The sequence below is a fragment of the Anopheles gambiae genome, chromosome 3 (assembly GCF_943734735.2).
Source record: "Anopheles gambiae chromosome 3, idAnoGambNW_F1_1, whole genome shotgun sequence".
In the NCBI taxonomy this organism is placed as follows: Eukaryota; Metazoa; Arthropoda; class Insecta; order Diptera; family Culicidae; genus Anopheles; species Anopheles gambiae.
The window spans coordinates 87,174,710-87,202,223 of NC_064602.1; the positions used below are offsets into that span (position 1 = coordinate 87,174,710).

Below are 27,514 nucleotides of genomic sequence, written 5' to 3' on the forward strand. Positions count from 1 at the left end.
AAGTCAGGAAGATTAGTTTATCTTTTCAGCAGCAGCCGTTGGGGGACGGCGGCAAATTTATCATCCCAACTAACTCTGGACAAGATTTGACTTATAGCACGCAAACCCCACCGGAGTAAGTTTTGCTGTTTACCGAACGCAAACATTTGTCTATGCTGCAAAGCCACTGTGCAGCAATCGGACGATCTTCGGGCGAAGAATGCATCTCACAAAACGGGGCGCACCATTTCGAAGCGGATGTGCAAAACAGCCCGCCCCTGTTTGCGACGCCTACGCCTACATCGGCCGGATGTACCACTGTGTTCCGTTTAACCAAGATACCGGGCAAGCGTCCCGGATGAGAAAAGATGCACTGGTGCATAGTACGCCTACACTCGTACCCTCGAATCAAGGCTGGACCTTGAGCCATGCACCAGGATTCCGGTTGTATCCGGTGAAAGGGTGATACCAACAGCAACCAGAGTCCCGGGCTGCCGAAGTTTGTTACGGAAATAATTTGAATGTTTGATGTAAGTTTAACCTCCCCCCCCCCCTCCTGCCTTGGTTGGTTGTCTTTACTCTCACCAGTCGCACGGACAGGAAACTGCTCTGCCTGGTTGCATCGTAGACACACAAAGCGAGACTAAAACCAAAGCCACGATAGGGACGGCTCCTTCCGGACGAGCAACAAGGGGAAACATTTTATCGATGCACCAAACTTTCCTGCAGTCAATTCGCCACCCATCCTCTCCAGACATTGTATGTGTGTGTAATCTTTTACGGATTAGTTTCGGGATGTTTGTAAAGACCGCTTTTAAACTTACTTGGTGCTGGGCGATTTGGAAAGGATGCGGTCAACGGCTGGTTCTTTCAATTGGTTACAACAGATAATGGATACAACGTATTCTTGTTTTAAGTTTTTAACTGAATTTCACTTTTTGAATAGTTTATTTTCAATTTATTACAATAAGTCCTATTTATTATGTACATATTTACCGTACTAAACGCTTCTCTCTTGCTCTCCTGCTCTCTTTCTCTTGGTACAGATGCACTAGCTGCAATACATATAGGAGAAGAATCGAGTTCCATTCCGTTCTCGCAAAACGGACTGTCACTCTATTCTTCCCACAAAACTGGCTCACTTCTTGGTTTTCCTTCCTTTCATTTTTTTTTTTATTCTTCCGTAGTGTTTGACAATTTACATATCCCTGAATTAAATACGTACTACTCAACGTTTCCCCGTAACGCTTCCACCTCCCGTGCGCGCTCCGGCACACAACCCCGTTTGGGCCCCGATTTGTGGGCACCTAAAATGACTAGTGAACTTGTGTGTTTAACCCCCTTGTTTTGGTCCTTCGAGCCGGATCGTTCTCTCCGAAAACGCAATCCGTTGGCATCGCAGCGACACTCAAAGCGGGCGGGTTGTGCGTGAGCCCGGAGCAGCGACACGGTAAGAAGAAAAGAGCACCTACCTACACAGCTACTATCAGACTAAAACACTCTGCACCTTACCGTACTATATATACACTGCTTCTTTTAAAATTCCCCCTTTTCCCCCTTCCCTGCAGCACAAAACTGCTAGTCAAAAACCCAGTCTTAGTATCACGTGCGCCATACGCCCGGTGTGGCAGCTGCTGCTCGCTGGATTCGCCTGTTATCACTGTTGTTCGTACCTACCGTGCCCAAACGCACCGTCCCGCTACACAGCAGCCTCACAGTAACCTGACCGTGTTGAGAAAGATCACAAACAGCACGAGCCGCGACACGGCAACGGCGAGCGTCACCCCGCTCGCCAGACTGGCGGACGGGGCCGAGCTGCGGATGGATTTGCTCCGGGCCGCACCCTCGATCACGTTCCACCGGTCATCGTCGTCCTCCGGCGGCCGGTCCAGGCTGATGTCACGCTCGGTCACGAACCGATTGACGCTGTAGCTGCTGCCACCGGCCATCGTGCCGTGGGCCGACGATGCACCACCGCTAAAGCTGCACGTTGCCATCGGGCGCCAGATTTTCGTTAGGTTCGGTGCGTACGCATCCACGTTATCGGTGCCCTGTTAAGAGAGAGAGAGGGAGAGAGAGAGGAAAACCGCACGTTAGTAAAAGGATGTTCCATAACTCAGGTTGGCCTGTAATCCCCTAGCACGCTCACAAAGTTTTAAGTACAGAAACGAATCGAGAAACGGGGACAATGGAAGTGAAAACCTCAATATTTGCATAAAATTGATTTATAAAGTACGATGTAGCGGCTCTTCACGGGGATATTCAGATCGAGTGAGAAAGTGTGACCGAAGGGGTAGTAAATTGAATGTTGGGAAAGTTTTACAACCGATTGATCCAAACCCGGTTCGAAAGACGGACCAAAAAGGGCCCAATTTGGGATATTCATTAGTTTCGGAAACTAACGTCGTAACATGCAGGTCAATCCGATCTGCTTGACCAATATCGCCGCTTCGAGCTGCTGAGCTACCTACAAGGGTTCTAATTTATTCATCCATCACATTGAAACTTACCGGTATGGGCGTGTTGCGGGCGCTCCAGCACAGCGGCTTGAACGCACCCTTCCGCACGACGTACTGGAAGTCGTTGAAGTTCACGCGCCAATCGTACGTGAGCAGCCGTTCCTCCAGCGTCATGCCCGCAATCTCCGCCGGCGACGCGATCCGGATCGGGTTCGTACCGGCCGCCAGCTCGTTGATGCCGACCGCCCGCAGCACCGTCGGCAGGCTCGGTATCGAGTGGCAGGACGTCAGCTCTTTCTGGCGCGGGTAGTACAGGCTTAGCACCAGGCAGGTTTCGTCACGCGACGAATAGCCGCCGAGCGCGATCTGCTTCCTGCCCGTACTGTCGTACGTACATTCCGCGATCAACCGATCGCCCGGCAGCGCCTTTACCGGCGTGTGTAGCCGGCGGTACTCCTGGTAGTTGGCGTCCACGTTTCCGTCGTGCGCGATCGGTGTCAGCTCTTCCCGCGAGCGCACCTGGCGGAACCGGATCTGCCGGCCCATGCCGTTCGTTTGCATCATCACCGCGAAGATGTTGATGCCGGGCCGGGGAAACGCACGCTGCGTGCACTCCTCGATGCAGTGGCCCTCGGACAGGACCCGATCCTGGCCGGGCGGGATGATGTGCCGCCAGTTTGGCTGCATGCCGACGGACAGTACGCCGGCGTCGTGCTTGCGCAGCGTGGTCGTGTAGTAGAGCCGCAGGCCCGAGTTGTCGACGCGTGGCGTCAGGTCGACCGAGTTGCTCTGGAACCCGGTGTAGTGCGTTTCCATCATGTAGAAGCGGGCCTGGTACGAGTCGAGCGGGTAACCGGCCTCGAGCGGATAGGTGAAACCCTGCGAACAGTGGACGGGAGAAGAGCGGAGAAGAGACGAGCCCAATCAGTTACAATGTACGCTGGGGGGAAATTGGTTGGTGCCACACCTCGGCGAGTTGCTTAACGCGTCACACTACGGGACGCCTGCAGGCAACATCATGCTCGAGAGTGGTGCTTTCTAGGTATCTGTCCTTCAATCAGACGCAAGAAGACATGAAAGCTGTCTCTTGCTTGCGTAACCAAAAAACCCCTCGGGCGCTTCGGAAATCAATCGCTCGCGCGCTCAGCTCCAAAGCGGAGCAATTATTAACTGCTTAAGAGGTTTGATTGATTTTGTTGTATGTTTTTTGCTTCATTGTGTGTGTTACTTCATTGCCCAGAAGGGGTTTTAAATTGTTTACGCTTTATCTGCTGCTCAAATGATGATGAAATGTTTTCTTTGGAGGATAGCAGAGAGTGAGTGAGTGATTCACAATTCCCTCAGTAGCACCTGGGTTTTGCTCGTTCACCACCACCGACATCAAAATGAGCAGTTTACACAAAAAATAACATTGAATTCTCTGTTTAACATCTCGCGTCGACTGTCAAACACCGTTCCATAAATTCAATCGTTTAGCCTGACACTTACCTCCGAACCGCGGGACCACGCAGCGACGATCGAGTTGCACGTCAGCAGCTCCTTCTCCGCCTCCATGCACGAGCGGCCAAACTCGCGCGACATAATCTCCAGCTCCGGCGTCGAGCCCTGACACTCGTACAGTACGATGTGTCTCAGATGGGGAATGTTTGACCGTGACTCAATTACAGGTTCATACTGTGGAGTAAAAAGAAGCGAAACCGCACATTAACTACCGAACGAGTTAATCCAACCAGAAAGAAGTGACTTCAACAAACACTTACCCGAATAACGTGATGCTTTCGCACGAACTGATCCAGCTTGAACATCGTACACCAGCGCAGATTATCGTCCGTCTGCGGTATCGGGACGTCCTTGTTCTTCAGCTCGATCGTGCGCGTCCGCGAGTCCAGCTCGATCGGCACCTGATTGACGCGCTGCGTCAGAAAGATCGGCACGGAGTCCTTGAACGCTTCGGTCGGGTCGGGCAGTGTGCCCATCGCCTGCGAACCATTCCTTGGCTCACTGTTGTGGTACATGTAGATGATACGAATGGTGTCATTCTGTTTGGATTGAAAAAGAGAGAGAGAGAGAGAAATAAAACCAGAGTCATTAATATTTCAGCTCAATTCAAAGTGCACCGGCAAGGTTACACGTTACAGAGTGGCGCCATCTGGTGACAAGAGTTCATCAAACCTTTTGCAACCCAAAAGGCGCACCCGGCACAGCACACATTCGCAGCTCAATTATCGGCTTTATTCAGATGTAAATTTATTTAAATCCTCTACCTATACCATGGAAAGAAATCGTTTCCAGAGCACCCGGATTGCCTTCTAAGTGGGAAGGGTACCGGTACACCCCGTGCTCCAATGAACCGAAACCCCAAAACCTCCGAAAAAAGGAGTTCTCAGGCATTCTGATGCGGAGGGCTACACTTTTTTTTTGCGCTGTAAAAGCAAACACTGATGAGATTTTTATGATCCCATCCAACATCCCGACCGAGGTGATACCGATGTGGCAACATTTGAAATACTGTCCAACAAAGAAATCAAGCAAGCAAGTAGTAATGGTTGGCGTTGGAGTTGATGCTGAATGATGCATTCGCGCCGTCCAAACCAAACCCTGCGCTCGGGATGGAATGGACACGCGCGGGAGTGGCCCTTAAGCGATTTATAATTTGAATTTGCATTCATAACAGTGCGCACAATTTTTGCCATTTGCATAAATTCATCATCGTCTCGGCTGAGGTTGAGGTTTACCCCGGGAACTTCAGCAAACGAACGAATGGTTGGGATTTGAAACAAAGGAGCAACCTAACAGAACGCACACACAAAAAAAGTGATAAAGTTACACTCGATTTCTTTTCCTGCTTCAGCCTCTGGCGCCTTCGGGCGGAGTGTTTGAAGGAGTTTTGCAAACTTTTTTTTTTCGACGAAGGAGATTTATTCTCTCTGTGCCGTCAACAGAAAAAAGTAACAATCCCAAGCAATAATTCAACGTCATAAAGCGCAGGTGAAACTACATCAGCATAACAATTAGCCAGCTGTTGTGTGGCGGAATGCTCAATGATACACGTCTTGAAGTTTGCGTTTTGCTGTGAAAGAATCTTTCCAACTGTGGAACTCCCCTTTTCGGGTACTCTTCCCAGCCGTCCGATAGATCTCCGAGGCGCGAGGGAAGGCTAGTGACAAATTAATGCAAATTCCTGCCCAATTCCAGGCGACATTCATCGGGTGTAGTAGCATTGGAGCTCATTCCGTGTGGGGAGCATTCAACCCCCGCTTCTTCTATACCAAACTTACCGTAATCGGCACATCTTGGGCCGTATCGCACGTATCGAGCTTCCGGCGGAACCGCAGCACCGTGTGGGTTGCATTCTCGTACCCGAGCAGCAGTACGTAGTCCTGCGACGAGTCTACATGTGGTTCGCCGTTACTGTTCTGCTTAAAGTGTCGATCCTGTAAATAAAGCGGAAAGAGTGAAGAAGAAGGCCGTTAGTGTATAGTGCTTTGCCTTAAGGAATTGCTTAATAAAGTATGGTTGAATAAATTAAACCCCAACCCGGACGACGTTGCTGTTGGTACGCTGGAAGTTTTTTTTTTTTCGGACGTACGGGACGACGTATAAATTATGAAAATCAAGCACCCCAACAAAAAACAACAGTGAGCAAAGCAAGGCTTTGTCAAACAGGTGGTCGTCCACTAACAGGGGTCCTCCAGAACTAGGTCTCGTGTCGCAACAGTGGAAATCGCAACAGTGCCGGGAACCGGTGGTGTTAATTATTTCACACCTTAATGCACAAACACACACACAAAACCTTCGGGCGCGTATGTTTTTCGTCCCTTTTGGCCGGTTTGGAGTGATGGAGCCTCCCTCGAAGAGGAGCTAAGCGTTCCCTCGTGAAGAGGGTCACTTCACACCTTAACGGATGGTTTGCAGCGTGGGAGATAATATATCTATTTCGCAAATAAGGCTTCCCGTTTTTTGAATGTCTTAAGGTGAGAAGCGTTTGTTGCTTCTCAAAATGAGTGTGAGCTGCTCATTAGCAACTTGGGTTGGTCGTGACGTTTACATACAGTGACATCACGATGTGTCTTTTTCTGCTGTCCTCTTTTTACACATGATTTATTGGGCAAATAAAATGAAAAGCCGGCGTGCTTGTTTTAAAGAATCGCCCCACTTACGTCAGCTAATGCACGTCCCGTTTGCCTGTTTACTTCCCTTGCTCGTCCTATAACTCGATCAACTCAAAGATGAGAAGAAAAAAAAAATACATGCACGCAAACGGGAACACCTTCGAATGAAGGCTTATCGTGCCGCCAGCAGGCGACAGCAGCAACATCACACCGGGATTAAAAAGTAATTAACTTGCCCCTAGACGCGACGGGCGTACGATCCTAGGGCAACATTCTTAGCACAGAACCAGAATTTGAAAGGCCTGGCGACATGGCGAACGGCGGCGACTGGCCGAAGCTAACCTGAATTTGAAAATCCTAAACATCTAAGCCACTGCCACAGGTCATGTCGTCAAGATGTCGGGACGGTAGGTGATAGTGAAATATTTTTTCTACGTTCCGTTGCTCTCTATGCTTCACTTTTCTCTCTCTCTCTTTTCTCAATCTCCGGAAGTTTAGTGTGTGTGTGTGTTTCTAGAAACGAAGAAACAAGTTCACCCAAAAACAAATCCCCATACAGCGTCACCATTCAAGTTTTCTAAGCCAAACTACCCGATGACTTGTGGTGGTCATTCCCGCTATCAGCATGGGACAAGATTAATTGGCTTTTCGGCATCCCAAGAAGGGCGTATGGAGGTGGTTTTTGGTGCAAAAATGTTAACACAAAATGTAGGCTAATTTCACTTCCTTCTCCGGTTGATGACGGTTTGCGAAGGAGAAACAAACACTTGGTACAAATTTGAAAAAAAGATATAGTGCCGCATCCCATCGGTAGCGGGACGGCGGTCCGATTTTTTGATTAATTAAAACTCACACACACACGAATGCGGAAGGTGAAAAGATGCTGTTTCACCAAAGTTAACCATTGGCAAGCGATAATTACAGGACCGTTCCCCGATGCCGAAAGAAACGTTACGAACTGACCATGATCTCCCGGTAGGTAACCCTGTCATCAAACGTTGGCGCTAGTGAAAGTTCGCAAAACCTACATGGTGGTGCTGGAGGGACACTTACACACACACATGTGAAGAAGAAGGTGAAGAAAATAATTCAACTTTTGATTACAGACCCGCGCGAAGCTTTAACCAAAGACCCTGAAGACCCACAAAAATAAGCCAGCCCACTGTGTGGTAGGGTCACAGGGCGTCCGCACACGTTTTATGGCGCTCCACAGCGTGCAGAGCGGAGCGGACTGACCCAGAAAAGTAAAATTAATTCCCCCGTCGGTAGATTACTACTACCGACCGGTGCGCTCGTTTCGGCAGGCGGTGGAATCAATTTCTCTGCGATGCTCCCAGAAGATGTGCGATGCTCTTCTCGTTTGCTGCTGCCCATAAGTCTAAACTTCCGTTCCGAACGGGGTCTTCGCCTTTGCTTGGATGTAGCCCCGACGGTCAGAGGCCTTTTTCTAAGACCCATCTGCACCAGCCCGCTCCGACTTCCGGGTTTTATGTGCCTTTTTGATGGGGGCCCGAACAACCCATCCCGCTAGGGTTTTTCGGGGAAGAAGATTGTAGGTTTTGCAGCGGATTGAACCCCGGTAACCACCATCACCGTGGGGAGTTGGGCTTTCGAGCAAGAAGCAAACAATCGCCATTGATTGAAATCAATTTCCGCTCCATTTCTTCGCAAGTTTGCTTGCTGACCCGAAGTCTGCGTCGCTGCGTCGATCGATGACGGAAGATGACGGAGAGTGCTGGGGTGTTCGAATTGGGCAAGTTATCGGAGTGTCAAAGTGCGTTACAGAAAGTGTCAAGTCACTGTGGCTCATGCTTCCGGTTTTGTTGTTTTGCGTCAGCAGAAACAAATCAAAGGGGGCTCCAAGTTGTGTGCAAATGCAATCCTCTGTGGATTTTGGACAGTGACGGGACGGTTTTTCCAGCTCATACTTATGGTGGCGTGGTTCAAATCAATCATGTTGTTTAAAATTAGACGGAACACAGATTTCAGAATGTTGCGCCGTTATCTGTCTAGCCGCTCGATGGCGTCTCGATGGCGAAGCATGGTGTACAACGAAGATATCAGGAAGGAACCGAAAAAGGTTGGAATTTTGTAAAAAGGACACCGACAGACATTTGGAATCGGGAAGAGCAGACAGGAGGAAATCCATTTTTTCCTTCTCTCTCTCCCTAAGCTCTGAGTTATCGTAAACGACAACCGCAGCAGGGTTAATTGAGCGTAAATCTTTTGAAGGAATCCTAAAACCGTCACCCGCGATAAATGCATACCGTCGGGGCCGTGAGTCACCGCGTGCAGTTAGTTGCCGTGCTCGAATCGAAGAACACAAAGTGCACCCGCTCGTTCTCACGTTGCACCGACGAATGGCACTTGGAAAAAAAGTTCGATCTTTCAGCTTCAAAGCAATCGCTTCCTTTCGTGGTTGTGGTTTCTGTTGTTTCCCTATTACCCAGAAAACCTCAAAATCGCTACAAATATTTCCATTTTATGTTCACCCTGACTTTACAGAAATTCAGATTATTCGTGTTACGTTGCTGGACTGGACTGTACAAAAGCGAACGAAGCAACGAACGAGAAGAGCTCAAAGCAAAGGGCCCGATCGTCTACTGCACACCGAAGCCAGCCCAAGAAGTAATGTTAATTAAAAGCAATTATTCTTCTTCTCGTCAACGCCAAACGGGCGGCGCGGCTACGTACATGTGTGTACTGCGGGTGCACTGGGCCTTACGGGGTGCGCATCTTACGCATATCTTCGTTGCCTGCCTTGCGGTACTACCATTATAATGGGGGCGCAGCCCAGCAGCTTGTGAAGATCGCTTGGGGGATTTTAGTTGTAGTTTTTGCTCTCCTTCACTTTTTCCCTTCACACAAACACAACTCAACCAACAGGTATTTGTGTCTCGTGTGTCTTGTGTACCGAGAGCTACAATAGCCCTCTTTTTTATTGTGGTATTGTGACCAAGGCGCAGCGTCGTAGCTCTTCTCGCGAAGATTTGTCTTCGTGGATGGCGAGATGCAAAGTGAATTAAATGTAATGTGAGTAATTTCTAGTAGCAAAAACGAGCACACCGACTCCACAAATTGGCGAAAGTGTGTACAGCAGCGAGTAGGGTAGATGACGCTGCACAAAGTTTGCTGGCGCCAATCGCTTCAAAACCCCTACCTATAAGGTCTAGACGAGCGCGCGCGCCCCAAGCTGAGTTTGCTGGTACTACCAGCAATATGAACTAATTAATAAAAATTACAAAACTACCAAAGTTACTGTGCAACATCGAAGAAACAGCGCGCGCAAAGAAAAAACTCACTTTCTTTATTGCCAAATGTTAGCCCTGTTATTGGTCTTACAAATGAGGGCTCAACCCCTTGCCACACCGGGTGCCAAACCGGTGCCGAACAGATAAACCAAAGTCTCGGTATCATTGCCCACACAGCGTCATCATCATTATGGAGCTGGAAGGGAGCTGAGCTGATATTATACCCCTGCTTTCCACCAACATATGGCGCAGGCAGGATGTCGAACTCCACACGATAGCCCGAGAGACGACGGCGACGACGACGCAGAAGGTTATGATTATTATGACCATACACCCCATGCACCGGGGCTGTGTCGATTGAACCGGGAGCAAACATGTTGGGAAGGCGAAGCAGCACACACACACACAAAACACGGTTCTTATAATGCAGAATATCAAGCAGCTTCTGGTAGGTTATTTTTCTTGCTTAACTACAGCCCCACTCACACACACACAGTCCCTTTCCCATCATAACTGGTAGCATGGCAGCGGTAGCACCAGTAGCAGCATCAGACGTACTCTTCGCGCCAGAAAAACTTTGCCTGTTTCGCTTCATTCCAATGGATCCCGTCCCGTCTTACGCCTTTACTTTTCATGGCCTGGTGCTCCATTCTGTTTCCTTCTGCCATAAACGCTCCCCCCTCCCCTTCTCTCTTTCTCACTAAACCGTATGTACCAAATTATTATGACGCTCCGAAACGTCCCCCACTCTGCTATTGCGCCTTTTTGTTTGTCGCCACCGTGGTGGTTGCTGCCGAAACTTGATCGGGATGTTATGATTACACATTCATTGCAAACAAAGCAAAGAGAAAGCGAAGAATATGGTTGACTGTGTGTGTATGTGTGTGTGTGTGTGTGTGTCCCAGTCAATGTGTAACAAAATGAGAGGAGAAACCAGGAGCATTGTCCAGCATTGGCCGGTTTCGATCCTTTGGAGCAGATTGCAATATTGCGAACTGCGCGCACAATATGCTGTAACTTCATTTCGGTCCGTACTCATGACGGTTTTCGAATTGCAATTGGACTGTTTTTTTTTATTTGCTCTCCGCAAAAATCTATCACTTGTTTGTGAAACTGAATACCCGCCGCCGTTGCTAAGATGATCTATCGCTTGGAAGTTCATCGCAACTCGGAATAACAACCCGTCAGCAGTTTTTACTGCCACCCAGAAGCTCAGAAAAATGAAATCGGACAAATATCGGAGAGATTCTTAAACAGATGTTAGAACAGGAAAGGGAACACTGGAGGTGAGAGGCAAGCAACTGTCATAAAAACCGAGCCAGCCGTCTTCTCATGGATACCAACAGTACCTCGGACACTGGAAGCTTCTGAGCGGATCAAGAGTTCAAACTTTGACGGATCATCGGACATCGGGATTAACCTGACCACGTGATGAGGCCCTCATCAAGAAGTAGACAAAGAGAAAGACAAAACTTGTTGCCCAAGTAATTTCTATTCCAAAATGACTTTACCAATTGAATTCCGGAGTGCCCGCTTAACATCCCTGCGCCACAAAACAAAAGGGGAGAAAATGATAGCGATGATGATGATGGTATCGTGTCATCTAGAAGGGCGACCTCAACTCAATCTAAATGCTAATGCTGTCTTTGCTTCTGTAACGCACTCACTTCACTCAACTTGGGGCAAGTTCGATTGAGCTGTTCCATCGCACCTGGGTGCGATATGTTCGCAGCTTTTCTGGGTCATTGCAGACAAACCCCGTTCCTGGACAGTGCAAAACTTCCTGCCCAGAGGCGAAGATGGCAGGGAATACAGTTCCAGTTTCAGGATTTTCGGGCCACTCTTCACGACAAGCTTTGGCGCCCACCTGATTGAGTTGTTATTGGCGGCTAAGTAGCTCACCGTAATACCTTTTCCGAGCGAACGAGTTCTACGGGCAGAAAGTTTGGGCACGCATTAAAAGGTCCCGCTTGACCTCCACATAATCCCGGTAGCACTCCGCCCCGGAAAGCTGCTCACTTCCACACGAGTGCGTTGCGATGCGGCATCGGGAGGGATATTAATGTGAAACCCAAGAGCCAGAACAGTCGAGGCCCGGAGAGTGATAAATCATTCAAATTAGTGACCGAAGCCATAATTTGCATTATGGACCCCAAAGCAGGCCCGCTCTGAATGTGGTCCGTGCAATAAAAGTCGTCCCAAAAGTCGAGAGTCGTGGGCTAAGGAAATTGGAATTTCCGAACCACTTCAGTATAACTCCGAAATGGAAAGCAAAACACACACAAAAACGAAAACAGCACGCTGTATGTTCAGACGAAAAACTGCCTTAAAATCCGAAAGTTGAAGTTCCTCCTACCAATTAATGTTTTAGAGAGCATCGGCGTCGTCCTTTTTGCCTTTTTTTCCTCCTTTTGGCATATCTTCTGCCTTGTGCGCTTCCCACACCGGGCTCGTTTGCATGTTCCCGGTGGAAACGATGCTTTTGTGTTTGTGTGTATGTGTGTGTCTGTCTATGTCTTATTGCTTTGTTAAGACCAGATATGCGTGTGTTCTGAAGCCTCATCTTCACCACCCTCCAGTGCAAGCGATTCTTTTCTCTTTCTCTTCTTTCATTAGACTGCAGCAAGTTTAAGGCAGCAATCGCAAAACTTTGTGCTCACGAAAAACCACCAAAGTAGACGAGGAAGGGATATTGCGTTTACCCAAAATCTCCCCCGGAAATGGACCAAGCGGGGAGGGGAATGCGAATGAGCGGAAAAGGTAAGCAAATCATAAATCTCTATCATTGGGAAATGAGTATTTCTTTTCTCGGGAAGAATAACGAACCCATCCTTTGCTTTCCAGGGGGCTTTCGGGACCATCCCAAAACATTGTGACGTTTATGCGTGCCCCTTTTGTGCTGTTGCTGCTGTTGCTGCTGCTGCTGGTAAGGAATTTCTAGCTTTAAAAGAGAATGAAATGGGAGGGCATTTCAAACCCATGTTCCACCCATATTTTTGTGCTTGAGAACTGCAACAGGCTGAACCTGGACTGGAGTAGCGGAGCGCGTCGCTGGGTAAGGGGGCTCAAGGGAGAACTAACGTCATCAGCAATGGCCAGACAGAATGGCCATTAGAAAGACGTCCACGTATCCACTGCTCAATATAAAGTGCCTTGCTCTCTGCAAGGCAATAGAGAGCGAGAAAGGTAGAGAAAAGAATTGTGCTGATTTAGCCCCTGGGAACTCTCTTGGATGTGTGAATGTGTGTGTGTGTGTGTGCTGTGTCTCTGCTGGCTTGTTGGTCAAGCGAGCACGTCCCGCCCCGGGGAATTGTCGAATATCTGAGGCGTCAATCACCTTTTTTGCACTCGTCAATTCCCCGGCCCCTCCCAAGGCTGGTGGAGCGGACATTCATATTCCAGGATAATGGCATCATGAAGATGTGAACATTTTAACGCATCGTAGGAGTAACTCTTACCAGGATGGAGTCTCCTGTTGGACACACACAACAAAAAAAAAAAAAAATTGCTTCCATTCCAAAAGCATCCTGCACAAACCACAACTGATGCTGCGAAAGGGAGGGTTCGCATTTGCATATTACATTTATCAGCCAACCCGGTAGCGAGTAGCCGTAAGGTATTGCGCCTTGTACAGCTACACCGGCGTCTGGTTGGCTTGATATAGACCGCTCCTCCCAGGATGCTTCGGATAGTGTCCTGCTTCGTTGTTGCTCAGGACACAGCTGCCCGTGAAGCAACGCAGACCCAAGCGTTCACGAAAAGCACCAGACGCCAGAACTGTCCAGATGATAAAGCGAAATGCCGGAAAGCATGCCCAGCTCTTGTCGGGGTGGTTTTCCTGTGGTTTTGACCGAACGCTCTATGGTAGTAGTGCGCTAGAGCGCTAAAGATTTGTTTATCCTAGCGTTTCTCTCTCCCCGTGAAACGCTCCTCTCGGTTATACGTTCGGAAAGGATATTAAATTGTTTTTAAAACGTGTAAAGCAGGTGTCGTCCTGCAGGGTGAAAAGAACGCGTCGATGCAACTGGAGCCGTTCCCATCGAAACGGGGTCTATGTAATGTGATTGTTATGACCGGTACGAACCAGTTGGCTCTGTCGGTTGCGTGCAGCTTTGATGCGTTTCAATTGCATCAAACCGAAAGGCTTCTTTTAATCTGGCAAAGCTTGGCCCACCTCTCGGCTCGAAACGGTAGAACATGAAGCGCAAAGCTGCTCATATTAATTTCACCTCCTACTGCAGAACAAGCAGAACGCAGCCGTTTTCGTCTGTAGTCGTGTACAGTAGGCAACGCTCGTTCCAAGTGCAGTTGGAACGATATAAATCGTTGCTCATCGGTCTTCTAGTTTCGGGCTCCAGACACTGTGGTCCGGTCGGTTTTGCGCCATGTCTTTTGAAGGATTACCACGCAAACATTGCAACACATAGACCAGCTGGGGCACACTTCATTCGTGTGCAGGAATTTCTGGGGTTACAACAATGGCTATTGGTGCTTCTGCTGGATTGGAGCACATTAATCAAGCCATTTTTTTCGTTGGCAGCGCTGTATGTAGATTGCAGAATATTCGTTCCCATTTTGGAGCTTCTTCAAGGCGATGTGAAATGAAAAGATGCACCCTCAGACACACACACAGAGTCGGCTGCCGTTCTCAAATCAAAACAAATTGATTTTAATCAACTCAACTGATACTCCCTTCAGCTTCAATTACATCGTCATAACTTACGCACGAACCGTGGACTGAAAACTCTTCAACAACAGCAAACAAAAAACCGCTGCTAACCTTCCCGAAAACTAGACCCAACTCATCACGGGAAGTAAAAAAGATGCTGTGTGTCTTCAGCCGTAACGAAGTGAAACGAACCGCAACCGCATCGGAGACGAGTTCGAGTTGCCTTCAAAAAACGGTTCAAAGATAGGAACTTTCGGGGAGCATAGAAACGTAGAAACAACAGGCTACTAATATGATATCATTTTTATGTCCCTAGATCCCGAACCGAAAGGAGGGCAAAAGATGGACAGCATCAAACGCCCCGAGGTTTTCATCAAACGAGTTCTCGCAAGGTTCGTCTCCCAGCCTCTTAACTCTTGCCTCTTCCTATCCCAGATGTTACTCAGAAAGATGGTTCGATTCCCCCAAAAAAAAGATAAAAAATGTATAACAAAAAACTTCTCCAACCGGGGGGCCTCGTGTGCTCCAAAAACCGAATGATTGCCACCAATCAAGACACTTTATCTACTATCTACGGGGCATTTGGCGGGTAGTAGTTCCCTCGCTTGAGCGGGTGCGTGACGACAGCGTGCCTTGGAGATGCGTTTTGGGGGAGAAAGAAGAAAATTGATTCAAATCACCGCGCCGCCTCGCGCCTCACCAAGCACGGAAACACGGAAACAATCAGTAGATGTGTTGGCCTCGACGGCTGACGTCACCGGCTAGCACACACTGTGCTAAGGGCCCGAAACGTTCCCGATCGGTTGTACCAGATAGCAATGCGTGGACCCGTGTGGACATTCAATTCCACCATTTTAAATCATCACTAACGAGCACCAACAAACACACACACTTACTACGCTGTGAAGGAAAAGTTTCACACCACGAACGAGCAGGAGGAGAAGGAACAAGAACATGAGGGCTTCAGGTTTGCGCCACCCAAAAAGCAGGTGAGTGTGTATGTTAGGTAATTTATGCAGCCACAAAACACTGTCTCACTATGTCCGAAATTCTGTCAGATGGGGGGATGGAAATCATACGCACCAGGTTGCTATCTTCCTCTCTTTCGTGTACATCAGCAGGGAAACAGTTTTCCACGCCCAAGTACAAAAAAAACAGCTTGCTTACTTTTCTTTCCCTAGCAAACCAAAAGCACCAGGGAAGCCATTTTGAGTTGTGTATTCACGCTGTTTTCCTGCTTTGGCAGCCGGTCGGATGCGATAAGTAAGGGAATTTGCATAACCAACGTTCCAAGTTAAAACAACATTTTCACCACATTTTTGGAGCATGTGTAATGGAAGTGCGTTAAGCTTACAATTCGATTGTGTAAGCTGTTGAGGTTTTTGTTTTGTTTTAGCTGGGAGGATTAAATGCCCGCAGAAAGCGCAATGGCGTCCAGTATTCGCTTCATTCTGGAACGTTTGTTCCACGCTAGTTCAATTAGCAGTGGCAGATGGAATGAAAAGAAAAGAAATAACGCCAATGGCTGGAAAAAGAGGGCATTTTCTAAATAGAAGCATATAAACTTTTGGGTGATCATACACTTCTTCGAGCGAAATAAATCATGAAAACATAAATTCACTATCGAGGAACGACAAGGCAAGAAGATACGTCATGATCCTTGTTCAAGATATATTTAATAAAAACTAGAATAATATATACTTCACAAACGATAGCTAGTGAAAAAAAAACTTTATCACACACCCAATAAACAACTTGTTTTGTCCGTATGTCATCAACAGCAATGCCTTCGTCTGATGCTCTCATTAGCTCTCCGCCATATCGAGCGGCATAGCGACAACAACGAAAAAAAAAAACACACAATCGCGTCGACAAACGCTTTCGATCAAGCGGATCTTATCTGATGCACTTTTTCGCCGTCACTGTTTGTGCTGTCCCGTATAGTTTTATTTTTTTCTGTGGTTGCCTCACGTCCCTCTAGCACAGCCACCCACTAATTATGAATCCTCGGTGGAGAGACATACCGATGGTTATCGCAAAAAAAAATAAGCCGAGCGATGCTGCGCTGACGAGGGGAAAGAAACTTGTTCCCCGATGCTATTTTTTCGTCTGTCTTGGCTAAGTTTCCTTCCTGCTTCATATTTTAATTCTTGCTCCCCTGCCCCCGGCTGGTGGGTCCCGCCGTGCCAGCTTGTCGGAATGGAGTGTGTATTTGCTTATCAGTGACCCAAGATCAGTGTGCACTGAATTTCTTTCCCCGACAACGGGAAGAGACACACAGCACGGAGAACAAGATCACAAGGAAAGGAATTATCCTCGAGCTGGTGGAGCAGCAGCAGCAGCAGAAAGCCGCCAGTCCTCTCAACGCAGTGGAAAAAGTGGGAAAATTTATCGTCACTCATTAATAACATTAATTAAATTATAAGCAGGACGCAGCAGCAGCAGCAAAAAAACAACTCCAAAACGCAGGGACCAGTAGTACCAGCAAAACCTGAGCGCCCCTTTCTTCCGGGCGCGGGCAGAGAAGTATAATAGAATCATAAGATTTTATGAATGCATTCATTCTGCGGTTCCAGGTCAATCTGAGTGTGTGGAATTGTGTTTCAACATTACAAAAAGGAAGACACTGCTGCTCTTATTAACGTTTCGCGTCCGTAGACGTCCATCTTGCTTTGATCGTGCTCGAAGATAAGATGGCTAAAAACAATCTCCCGCGAAGAGCCACAAAAAACCAAACAAACCAACTCGCTTTGTTTATTCTTGTAGCAGACACGCATTCAAATAAAGTCTCTGTCTCTCTTGCCGTCTGTCCGTGGCTTCAGCCAACTCGCAGCCAACTCCCACACCCTACTTAATGCTTAATCCGTTCCGAGCCGCCAATCCGCTTCATTTGTATGATTTATGGGATTGCCTCAGTCCGGGGCATCGGCAGACAATCTGATCACTCGACCGCCATTACCGTTGGTGATGATGATCGTTGGTGCGCATACAAAAACGGCTGTGAGTCAATCCGTCACCGGAGATGTTCATCGATCGCGACGACAACGCTTTAACACGCATTATTAAACATCGCGATCATGGGGTGATCACTCCTCGAAATATCTGCTACGAATAATATTCCCCCCTCAGATACTGCCGCGTAGGCGAAACAATCGAATCGTCTCTCGCGCTCTGTCTTACCTGGAAGTGAACCTGCCCATTCTCGACCCAGCCGATGATAATGTCCGCACCGTAGATGGTACCGTCGGTGGAGAACCCGAGCCCGACGTACCCGGACGTGCGGGCCTGCACCTCGAACGTGATGTCCTGCTGGCTGAGGCTCCACAGTAGCCGATAGTTCTCGTCCAGGTCGACCGCATGGTCCCAGTGGGCGGCGGCGGCGACCGCCGACAGGAAGCCCACGACCACGAGCAGCACTTTGGTTGGGTAGCAGCACATCGTTGTGCTATCACACACTGTTTACTGAAGAACACTTTGGGGGTTTTGGGTATTATTAAACCGTTTGCTCCTTGCGAGCAGTTTGAGATGATAAATTTTCGTTGTTAGACACTTTCTCTCTTTGGAGGGCTTTTCGCTCACTGAACACTGAGGGAGTTAAGTTTCCACACATTGAAGACACTTGATGGCAATTCTGTAAAGTGGAGAAATTGAAGAGAAAGTAATACGTTAGAAATTCGTTCCATAAAAATATCGAAGAAAATAAATAAATGAATTTAAATCGTTAATACGACTGCGTTCGCCAACCAAGGAAGTGAAAGAGAGAAAAACGGGCTATTAAGTAAAGCAATTTCCCCATCTCAATCCCGAACTAGATTAAATCAATAAATAAAACCCAATCCCTTTCCCAGCCAGGTGTACGGATATTATACAGGTCCACCCGGTCCAATCTCATCCTTTCGCCCCTGCTGATAATGCCCAAACGCATCCATTACGCACACGCTCACACCCGTCAGCAGATCGATTATCATGATCGTGCGTGAGTGTGTGAAAAGAAGACCCCTCCGCAAAGGAAATAAACGTTCGATTCCACAATATCCTGAAAGCAGGTGAGTTTGCGCGAAAATACAATTTTCCCGAAACGAAACGCGTAACGGATTTCCTCGAGCTTCCGCGGCAGCATTTGAATTGCTAATATGATGGCGGTTTGGGGGAAGAGTTTGCCGCGTTTCTGCCGAATTCAATATTCAGTGTGCAGGGTTTTTGCGGTTTTTTTTCTTTTTTTCTTGTAAGAAATATGCATTCCAGGCCATTACGGAAAATTTAATACAAACCACAGCCTCTTCTTCCATTACATCATCTCGTAAAGTATCTTCCCTTGAAGGGAAGGAGCAGAAGGGAAATACCACCAAGCAAGATGGCACGTATGTGCGAATATTTCAGCACAAACCGTAACGTGTGGCATGTTACCTGGAAGGCATTTCCCACCTAGGAGCGATTAATGCAGCGATTGCGATAACGACTCTAATGATCAGGCACCAGGCACTAGAGAGTGTGTCAGCAAAAAAGAGCTTAAGGTGCGGGATGGCAGGCAGTCTGTCAAGCGCAAAACCGAAAGGCCCCGAATTGAATTCCACAAGAATTGGAAATTGAATCTTGAAAACGATCCCCCGGATATCGCAAGGAAAGGAAATTAGAAACACTCTCTGGGCCCGTTTCGCTACGGTTTGCTGATTTTTATTTGAACCTTGTCGATGATCGTCTCATTTAGATATGAACGAATGCGATGGAGAGCGTCCTCGCTGAATTATGTTATTTCGTATGGGAGGTTTAAATTAAAAAAAAAACTTCCAATAGAAAATCCCAATGAGTTTGAGTTTTTTTAACTCCATTTCATTTAACCTTCCAACAAAGAAAGAAAGCTGCATCTTTTCCTGGAAGAATCTATAGACCAAACAATACCTTATCCACAACAAACATCATCATCATCATCAGCGGCAGGGCAGATCGTGTTTCTTGATTATGATCCACACACACACACACACAAAACACACGACCCATGGAACCTTCTCTCGCCGATTGACCACCGATTGCGAGAGAACGACCCTCAGAAACCCTCCCAAAAAAACTGGATTTTTGACCTGAAAAGGTGTGCGTGCCTTGAAGATCTACCGTTTAGGAAATATGAAACGCTCTGGGTCTGCCTGAAAGGCCCCGAAACTTTGAAAACCGGACTGAAGGGAGAGTCCTGCTAGAGGTAGACGTGGTTTTGTCTTACTACCTGGAATTGCTTACAATATGTAAGTTTGATGGTGCAGCCCAAAACTGCATCCGCAATTACAGACATAGAGCATTTGCTTTTACCAAAAACAACAACATCATCCTTTTTGCTTTCACGGAAATACATGAACTCCCAGCAGATGAGGTAAAGATTGTCTGCTTTTGCGTGTTTTTCGCCAAACAGTCCCTCCCTCTTTTAGAAGTGGAAACAAGCAGGAATGCCCAAAGCCCAAGACTCAACAATTCATAAACTAGCAAACATTAATAAAAATCCCTTCCTTCGTGTTCATGTTCTTCCATTCGCTGTGTCTAATAAAGCCCGAGGATGTTGTAGAGTCGCCAGGTTTTTGCCTCTCTTCCTGTTTGTTATGACAATCGAGAAGGTAACATAACAACGCTGATGGAATGCAGCCATGTCTTTGCAATAAAATGCAAACATGTTTGAATGAAGTTTTACCTCTACCCTCCCCGTTCTGTGCACGGCAAAAGGTGAACCGTATGTTGGTATTAGCAACACACAAACGGTGTAATGCATCCCATCCATCAATGCAGCCCAAACGGCCGTTCTGACCGATGGAATGTCACACCTTCGGCTAGCACTGGCAGATATTGGAAATTGCATCTGCGAAAAAAAAAAATGAGGAGGGATGTGACATTTTCCTGCCTGTGACGAAGGCAACCTTTTTTGCCTTGTCAAAATATGTTTTTGTGGAAAGTTATTACAAACACATGACGCGAAGGGTACTTCGGAGCGCAAATCGTTTGGGAGGAGACAACACCGTATGGGGATTATTGTGAATGGTTGTTGTTTTTTTTCCTTCTTTGGGTCGTCTGGCTTTTCGATGCCGAAGGTAAATGGGAATGGGCCTAATCCTTTGCTGGAATAACAAACTGTGCTTTTATGAAAACAATGGAGATATTGGTTATGTTTTGGTGTTCGTGCTAAACACATTCCTCTAGAGGATAATGTTAGAGCAAAAGGTACTTCTAGTAAATTAAATTCCATTTCAAGGAATTTATCTAGCATCAAACTAGTTGGCGTAAAACATACAAGTTCGAAACATTCCTTCACAGTCTCGATTCCCAACTAGGGTTAATAAATTATCCATCCACAAGAGAGAGAGAGAGGAGCTGGGAGCGTAGGTTTACGTATATTATGGTACGTATTAATGAATCGAATCAGCTTCTCGCACCATTCGATCGTAAACAATCAAGCAGAAGGTTCAAATTTCAGTGTCGGAACCTGGGGGCTTCGTTTTAAGGAAGGAGAAAAAATGTTTTCATTTGTACCTCTCGTACGAGGGTTTCGAGATGATTTATCGCGACTGTGGAAGGAGGATCACAGTAACAGGAGCAGCCCTTTTTTTTGAAAATGAATTGTTTAATTACGATTAAAAGAAAACCTTGACAGCGACTAAAGCTTACACAGGGAGTGTGTCTAGAGCACCGAGAGGGACTCGTTGCAGCCGGGTTAGAGCATCATCTTCCATCCCGGCGGGTAATTATTTATCGTCCCATTTAATAACTGCATTTATACATCTCATCCCAGCCTTAAAGCGTGAAACCATTTCTCTTTGCGTTCTTAACCCCGAAGAAGAAGGATTTGAGAAATAGTCGAACCGATTACGAAATTATCGTATTAAAGATGGACTCTGGAATGGCTTTGCCACAACAGCAACAGCAACAACAACAACAATAAAAATCCGATCAAGCCACTCTTCTTTCCTACGCCGGAATGTGTCATCACAGAATGGACGTGGGCTTGGGTTTGTTACGACCATATTCTATCAATAATTATCACCCTTATCCCCGGCGCGTCTTCGTCCACGCATGTCAGAGAATAAACATAAAACCCCGGCTAATAGAGACGCATTTCGATCGACGGTTTCTGATCGGCTCGATGTGAGTCATGTGGGCCGTGGTACGGTAATGGCGGTGAGATATTGGTGTACCTTCCAAGTCAATGGCTGGCGAGTCCAAGAGAGCCCAAGCAAAGTAGAGAAAAACGCTTTGAAACAACACACACACACGCGCGTCTGGGTTGGATTTGTTGCGTCCATCTCAGGGTTGGCTTAGAATATTTGGAAATAGGAATAGAGGCATTCGAGATTCTGAAGAATCGGTTTGCTCGCCAACTCAACGGCAACCTGAACATACAGATTGCGTGGGAAGGCGCGGGACGGATGCGATGTGCTTTTTCCTCTTTTCTTCGTCATTTCCTTTTGGGACGGCTTCGCTTGGAAGATCTTTTTTTTTTCATTCTTCTTGGTTAATGTTCTTTAGGCACACATTTGGAAGGCCCAAAAACGTAACCACACGGTTACGGATGCGACCGGCGGCCAGCTTCCAGATGAGAAGCTGAAACAGTACGTGCACACAATCACACACGCACACACTGGCACGTACAGGAAGCACAAGAAAAAACGTGGTGAAACTCAATCCACTCCAAGCTCCCTTTCTGTGCGTTCGTCTCGATACGTGTTTCTTCGTGTTGCTCTAAGCTCGCTAGAACACATGAGCGGTTTATAAACCGCAGGCAGCGCCTGCAAGTGGCACCAGACCCAACCGGGCCGAGCTCTCGGTCTCTCGCTCCTCTCCACATATAAGCCGCTTCACGTCCGAATGCCGCGACGCATAAAATGTGGTATTAAATGACGCCAGGTTCGGTCGGGGCGAAGGCGAGCGAAGGCGAGGAATTCGTAAATCCGTGGCCCGGCGCACAGACTCCACGGACTCTAATTTGTGCTCCAGAAAAGAAGCCCTGAGTCCAGACAGGCAGGCAGGATAATGTTTCACGTCGCCGATAGCAACAAAAAAAAAGATCGGCGGCACAGAAAGAAAATAATATTCTCCACCGCGTGCTGCCAAATATGGAAAATGCGAGTTGAAATGTTGTAGGTAAATATTTGGAGCGTTGGTTGCGTGCAGAGACAGAGAGAGAGAGAGACCGGCGATTGTATGGCTGTCCGGTCCCGGAAGCTGCACATCCAAACAGCGCCCGCAGAATCTGGCGAAAAAGATCGAGCACGATCGTAGATGGCCATCTTTTTCGAAGCTCGCCGCCATTTACCATCGCGCACCGGGCTTCCGTTTCGGAGGTCGTTCAGGAAAAAAAAGAGCGAGAAAAAGAGAGGTTTGGTGTTAGGTTACGATCGCGCCTCGAACAGGTCGGCGCGGTTGTTTTTGCGCGTCTTTATTCAATTAAATCATTTTGCACGCAACTTGACAGCTGCACGCTTGGAATGGTGTGAAATCGAACACCGTTTTAAGGCACACATCGCATCCACAAGGATCACAAACTCATCCAAGCGAGGTACGCAACACGGCTACCGGGAGCGATGGGTCGTAACTTTTCGGCACGATCTCTTGCATTGCACCATCTGATGTACGATCGAACACACCGAAAGCTTGGGTGAGATTGATTTATATTGCCAGCTGGAGCAGCATTTTTTTTTTCGCTTGTGCTTGTTTGTCCATCTTCTACTGTGTACGCCAATTGATGCTTCTGCCCGTCTGCCCGAGCGGCTCAAAGATCCAATCTGCCGAAACTACGAAAAACAAACACTGGGTGGGCAAACACACCGAAAACAGATCAGAGGACCCTTGTGTGTGTATGTTTTTTCGAACAATTTTTCGGACCACGGCACGATTAGGTTTATATTGGAAGGGATTGCTGGGTTTTACAATCGGGTCCGTGTGTGCGGTAGGGCCCAATTCCTGGAAGGACCTCATCAGAGGCCTTTTGAGGTGAAACAGGCTTTAAAGGTAAGACTTTTATGTTGATCTTACTGTTTGCAAAATATCAAAAGATCACGCAGGCATCACGAGTTCACACATTGCGATTGGATGCGGATGATCGATACCCGCACGGTCGAAGACGCACAGGAAACGATGCCATGAGTACAAAAAAGGACATGTTCGTAGAAGGAAGCGCACTAGATCATCCGTGGAAGCTCAAGAAAACACAACAGCGAACAACGCTAGAACACAGCAATTTGTGTAATGGTTTCAGCTTACACAAAAAGCCACTAATAGGGCAGCCAGTTGCAGTTGCCACTTGACATCGACCAGCCGTGGCTTCAGGTTATTCGACACCGCCTTCTCCAGCAGCGGAAGTGCGTGATTTAGAGCACTTTCGTGGGATATCACCGTGCGTGGCAGGGAGGGAGCATTTTTTTCACTGGAAAACAGAAGCACTAAACACCACACCACCATATGGTGCATCGTGTGCCGAATGCAGCCGGGAAGATGCACCCAGATGCAGGCAAAACACGGCCCTACGCAGCACTGAAACACTCAGGAAGATCGAAGATCGTGTAAATATTTACCACAGCCAGCCAGCTCGATTTGAGTGATCACAGCACGATCGTAAAAACGCACTTCTTATGGCGTATGGTACTGTCAGGCTGGCAGACCGCGCACACCAGCCTCCAGGCTCCTGGTCAGGCCACATCCACAAGAATTGAGGAACCGGCATTTGTTCTTTTGCCGCCCGCGTGTATGAGTGATGGACCAATTTGAACGTCCGAATCGAACCGTGTGTCGATCTCATGCTGCGTCACCGTTGTCGTACCCGGGCCTAGAATTAATTAGCCCTCTATTCTACCCGCGCTATCACCCTCGGCTCGGCAGGATGTGTCGGCGTGTTGCGCAAGTGTTGCGAGCGGAAAACGGTTGTCTCGCGTCCAAAATCTGTCAACCTTCAACCAAACACCGTCAGCGACAACGGTGACGACAACGGCCATTCGGGAATGGTCGGAATGGACAAACACGGAGCATCACGCGAAAGGTCTATTTTTAATAATCCAAACGTCTGACGGGTTTTGACTAGCTCCAATAGTTTGCGGAGAAGGTAGAGCGGTGGAAGAATTTATGTGCCGACAGCTGACCGGCTCATGGTCAGAAGAAGAAGAAAAAAAAACTGATCACAAAATAGCGTTTGTGCGTGCGTTCACGGTGGACGATCGGTTTTGTAATAAATATTATTAACCCCGCGGTCACCACAGCTCACAGTTGGGAATGTTCTCGCAGTGGTGGTGGTGGTGGTAATGATGGGCTGGAATTTATGGTGACATTAAACTCCCTGGTGCGGGCACCAAGAGCAACGCAACAGCTCCGGAAGATGGTTTGGGGCATTGGGCAAGGGTGAGCTTCAATCACGATTTCCATAAATTTCACATCCACATACGGCTGCCAGCCAAAAGGGAATGGGCCAACTGTTGCGTGGCCCAAGACGCAGCCGAAAGAATAAAGCACCTTCACACACACACACACACACACTCGCAGACACTAGCACGAAAGAAAAAGAAGTGCGTGATGAGTCTAATTTTCTCCATGAATCATACATTCACAATGCTCGCTCCCATGCATTTCTGGCACGTAGATCGACTCGCCACTTCACTCAGAACTAAAAAAAAAGCGATGGGGTATAGTGGTCTTGCCGCTGTATGGTTCTTTGAGCTGCTTTCAAATATTCAAAAATGCGCACTTATACTCGGATGTGCCTTCCAGCTCACGAATAGAAGAATGAAAAACAAAAAAAACGAACAACAACCATCAATTGAGACTTCCTCCCTCTCTCCATCTCTCTGCCCACACCGGTCTAGCATTCCACGGATGTGGCACATTCTACACATGCTCATGCGTACGAGACGCATAACACAACGAACAGTTGCACACCCGAGGCTCTGGGAAACACTTCAGCAAACGCCCGGTGAAAAGCCCTACGTTCCGGGGATCATCATAAACTGCGGGGTCTTTATCTCGTTGGGTACTCTCCCACTCTCCCCTTTCGAATGGGTTTCCGGGTTGGGTACGAGTTTGGGAGTAAACGAACCAAATAAAATGCCCGCTTTTTTACCAAACAGCTCTGGGTCAACTCGCTATCGTGCTGAGCGGGAGCGGAACATTCCCGGTGACTATTGTCCCATTTTATAGCACCACCACCACAAAGTTGATTGTTTTGGCGTTTTTTTATTATTCACTCCCCACCAACCACAAAATTACTTCCATGTCCCAGTTTAGCTGCCTGGATGTTCTAGTTTTGTCGTGGTTGCCATCCTCCCCAAATCACCCCGTGTACAGGTGACTCACGCGCCACAAGTGTGATTAATCGTTCCGGACAAACGCGCTCTAACACGACGCCAAATGAAGCAACACGGTCATTCCCTTCACATTGCCACACGTTATCAGTTTGCTGTGGTGAGCACACAGCACACCAGAGGATCTAAGACGGAACCCACCAGGCGACGACCCGCTGTCAACACTTCGCGATCGATCATCGCGCGCACGTACCGCTGTCGACCGACACTTACTTCGCAATTATTCGCAGCCTCGCATCGCATGCGGACCCGTTGATCACACACACCCGTTGGTGGACGACGCCATCTTCCTGCCGGACGTCATCGCATCCGGGGGCAATATGGTGGTGGGATGGTGGGGGTTTGTTGCTGCACTCGATTCTTCGCACGGCTACTTGGCTCGTTAGTTAAGCTAGCACCGTTGCTCGCATCAATCACTGACAAGCATTGACATTTGAACGTTGAACTGCCTTTAAACTCACACACACATACACTTAAGCACACTGCACGTACGCACTCATTTGGGTGGGGGGGTTAAAGATTTTTGAAAAGCAAATTTCCTGGTCACGGCACCAGCGGTTTTGGAAGGCACTTGAGAGGGTTGTTTCTTTTAGCACCACCACTACCACTTCTTCTGGTTATTTTTTCCACCCTTTCGCTCCGTTGCGGTTTTACGGGTTTCCGGACGTAATAAATACGACTCACCGACAACGGCTCGGCTTTTTTTCTCTTTCCTCGACCTCTTTACCACTTGTGCACACAGACACGCTCACGCTTTACCACATCACAGGGCACACACAGCCAGGGAAAGGAAAGCTTCCACAACCCCGGTGAAATAATGCACTTACGTAAAGGAACAAAAAAAAAATAGCGAGCAACCTCCACACACGGTACGGTAATATGCACATGCACAACCCGGAGAGAGGGTTAAAAGCCGTTAAACCGTAGAATGCGCTTCGATTTTTGCGCGCTCTGCAGACACTCGCTCTAGCACACTCTATCTCACACAAGCACACAGACACACAAGTTTTCACTGTTGTTGATGTGTGTCGTTTTGAATGGAATAAAAAAAAAATAAACACACTTTTTACTGCTGGAACGTTTTGTTTTTCTCCAAGCTAACCCTTATTGTACACTGAACATCCCCAAAAACTTTCGAAGCAACCCGGGGATAGTTATTTGCCGAACGCGACGAAACACAAGCGCGGGCACGACACACGACGCACACACTGGCAAAGCGGACTGTTCTGTACGCTATGCGTTTTGGATGGGGTGGGTTCCGATCACGGCACGGCGAACTACGGACGACGCACACCCTTCTCGTTTGACGCTTCGATGCGGAATGAACCCTCTGCGGCGGGTGTGACGGTAACCGTGCGCGATGGTCGAACAACGTGCATGAACGGTTGCCTGCATAGGGGTGGGGATGGCTGCGAATGAATGAACAGCAGAAAGAGAGAATGAGAAAATGAGGGAGAGAGGTAGCGATCGTGACATTGGAAGATAATGAATAGGTATGATGAATAAGTGAAGAAATTCCAAGCATTTTGCGCATTGTTCTAGGTTGCTGTTAGGGACTTTTGCATTTTAGAGGCAATTAATGCAATCAACGAGCTAAAACTTTAATTTTTAATAAGTTTATTCAAGAATCAATTGAGCAAGCTTGTATTTGGAACAAAAAGTACTATAATAAATGAAATAATTCAAATAAAAACGAACACATTTCTAATGCCTACAACATGTAAAC

At 47.7% G+C, this 27,514-nt stretch overlaps 1 protein-coding gene across 1 annotated transcript; it reads right to left on the bottom strand.

Annotated features, from left to right (window-relative positions):
* Nucleotides 1-889: 889 nt before the first annotated feature.
* LOC1281020 (MOXD1 homolog 2) lies at nucleotides 890-27,128 on the bottom strand. The gene is made up of 7 exons (XM_061656239.1): nucleotides 26,002-27,128; nucleotides 17,651-18,101; nucleotides 5,717-5,872; nucleotides 4,199-4,477; nucleotides 3,927-4,112; nucleotides 2,490-3,317; nucleotides 890-2,030 (listed from the first exon to the last, which is right to left on the bottom strand). Exons 2-7 carry the CDS (start codon nucleotides 17,906-17,908, stop codon nucleotides 1,692-1,694), a joined length of 2,046 nt encoding a protein of 681 aa, XP_061512223.1. The 5' UTR covers nucleotides 17,909-18,101; nucleotides 26,002-27,128; the 3' UTR covers nucleotides 890-1,691.
* Between the last annotated feature and the right edge of the window lie 386 nt (nucleotides 27,129-27,514).

Bases quoted from the DNA above. Each gene is read 5' to 3' on its own strand.
- LOC1281020 (XM_061656239.1), bottom strand. From the start codon at position 17,908: ATGTGCTGCTACCCAACCAAAGTGCTGCTCGTGGTCGTGGGCTTCCTG. The intron at 4,478-5,716 runs GTAAGTTTGGTA...CAATCCAAACAG, and splicing joins CCCAAGATGTGCCGATTACG to AATGACACCATTCGTATCAT. The intron at 4,113-4,198 runs GTAAGTGTTTGT...TTTACTCCACAG, and splicing joins GAAAGCATCACGTTATTCGG to TATGAACCTGTAATTGAGTC.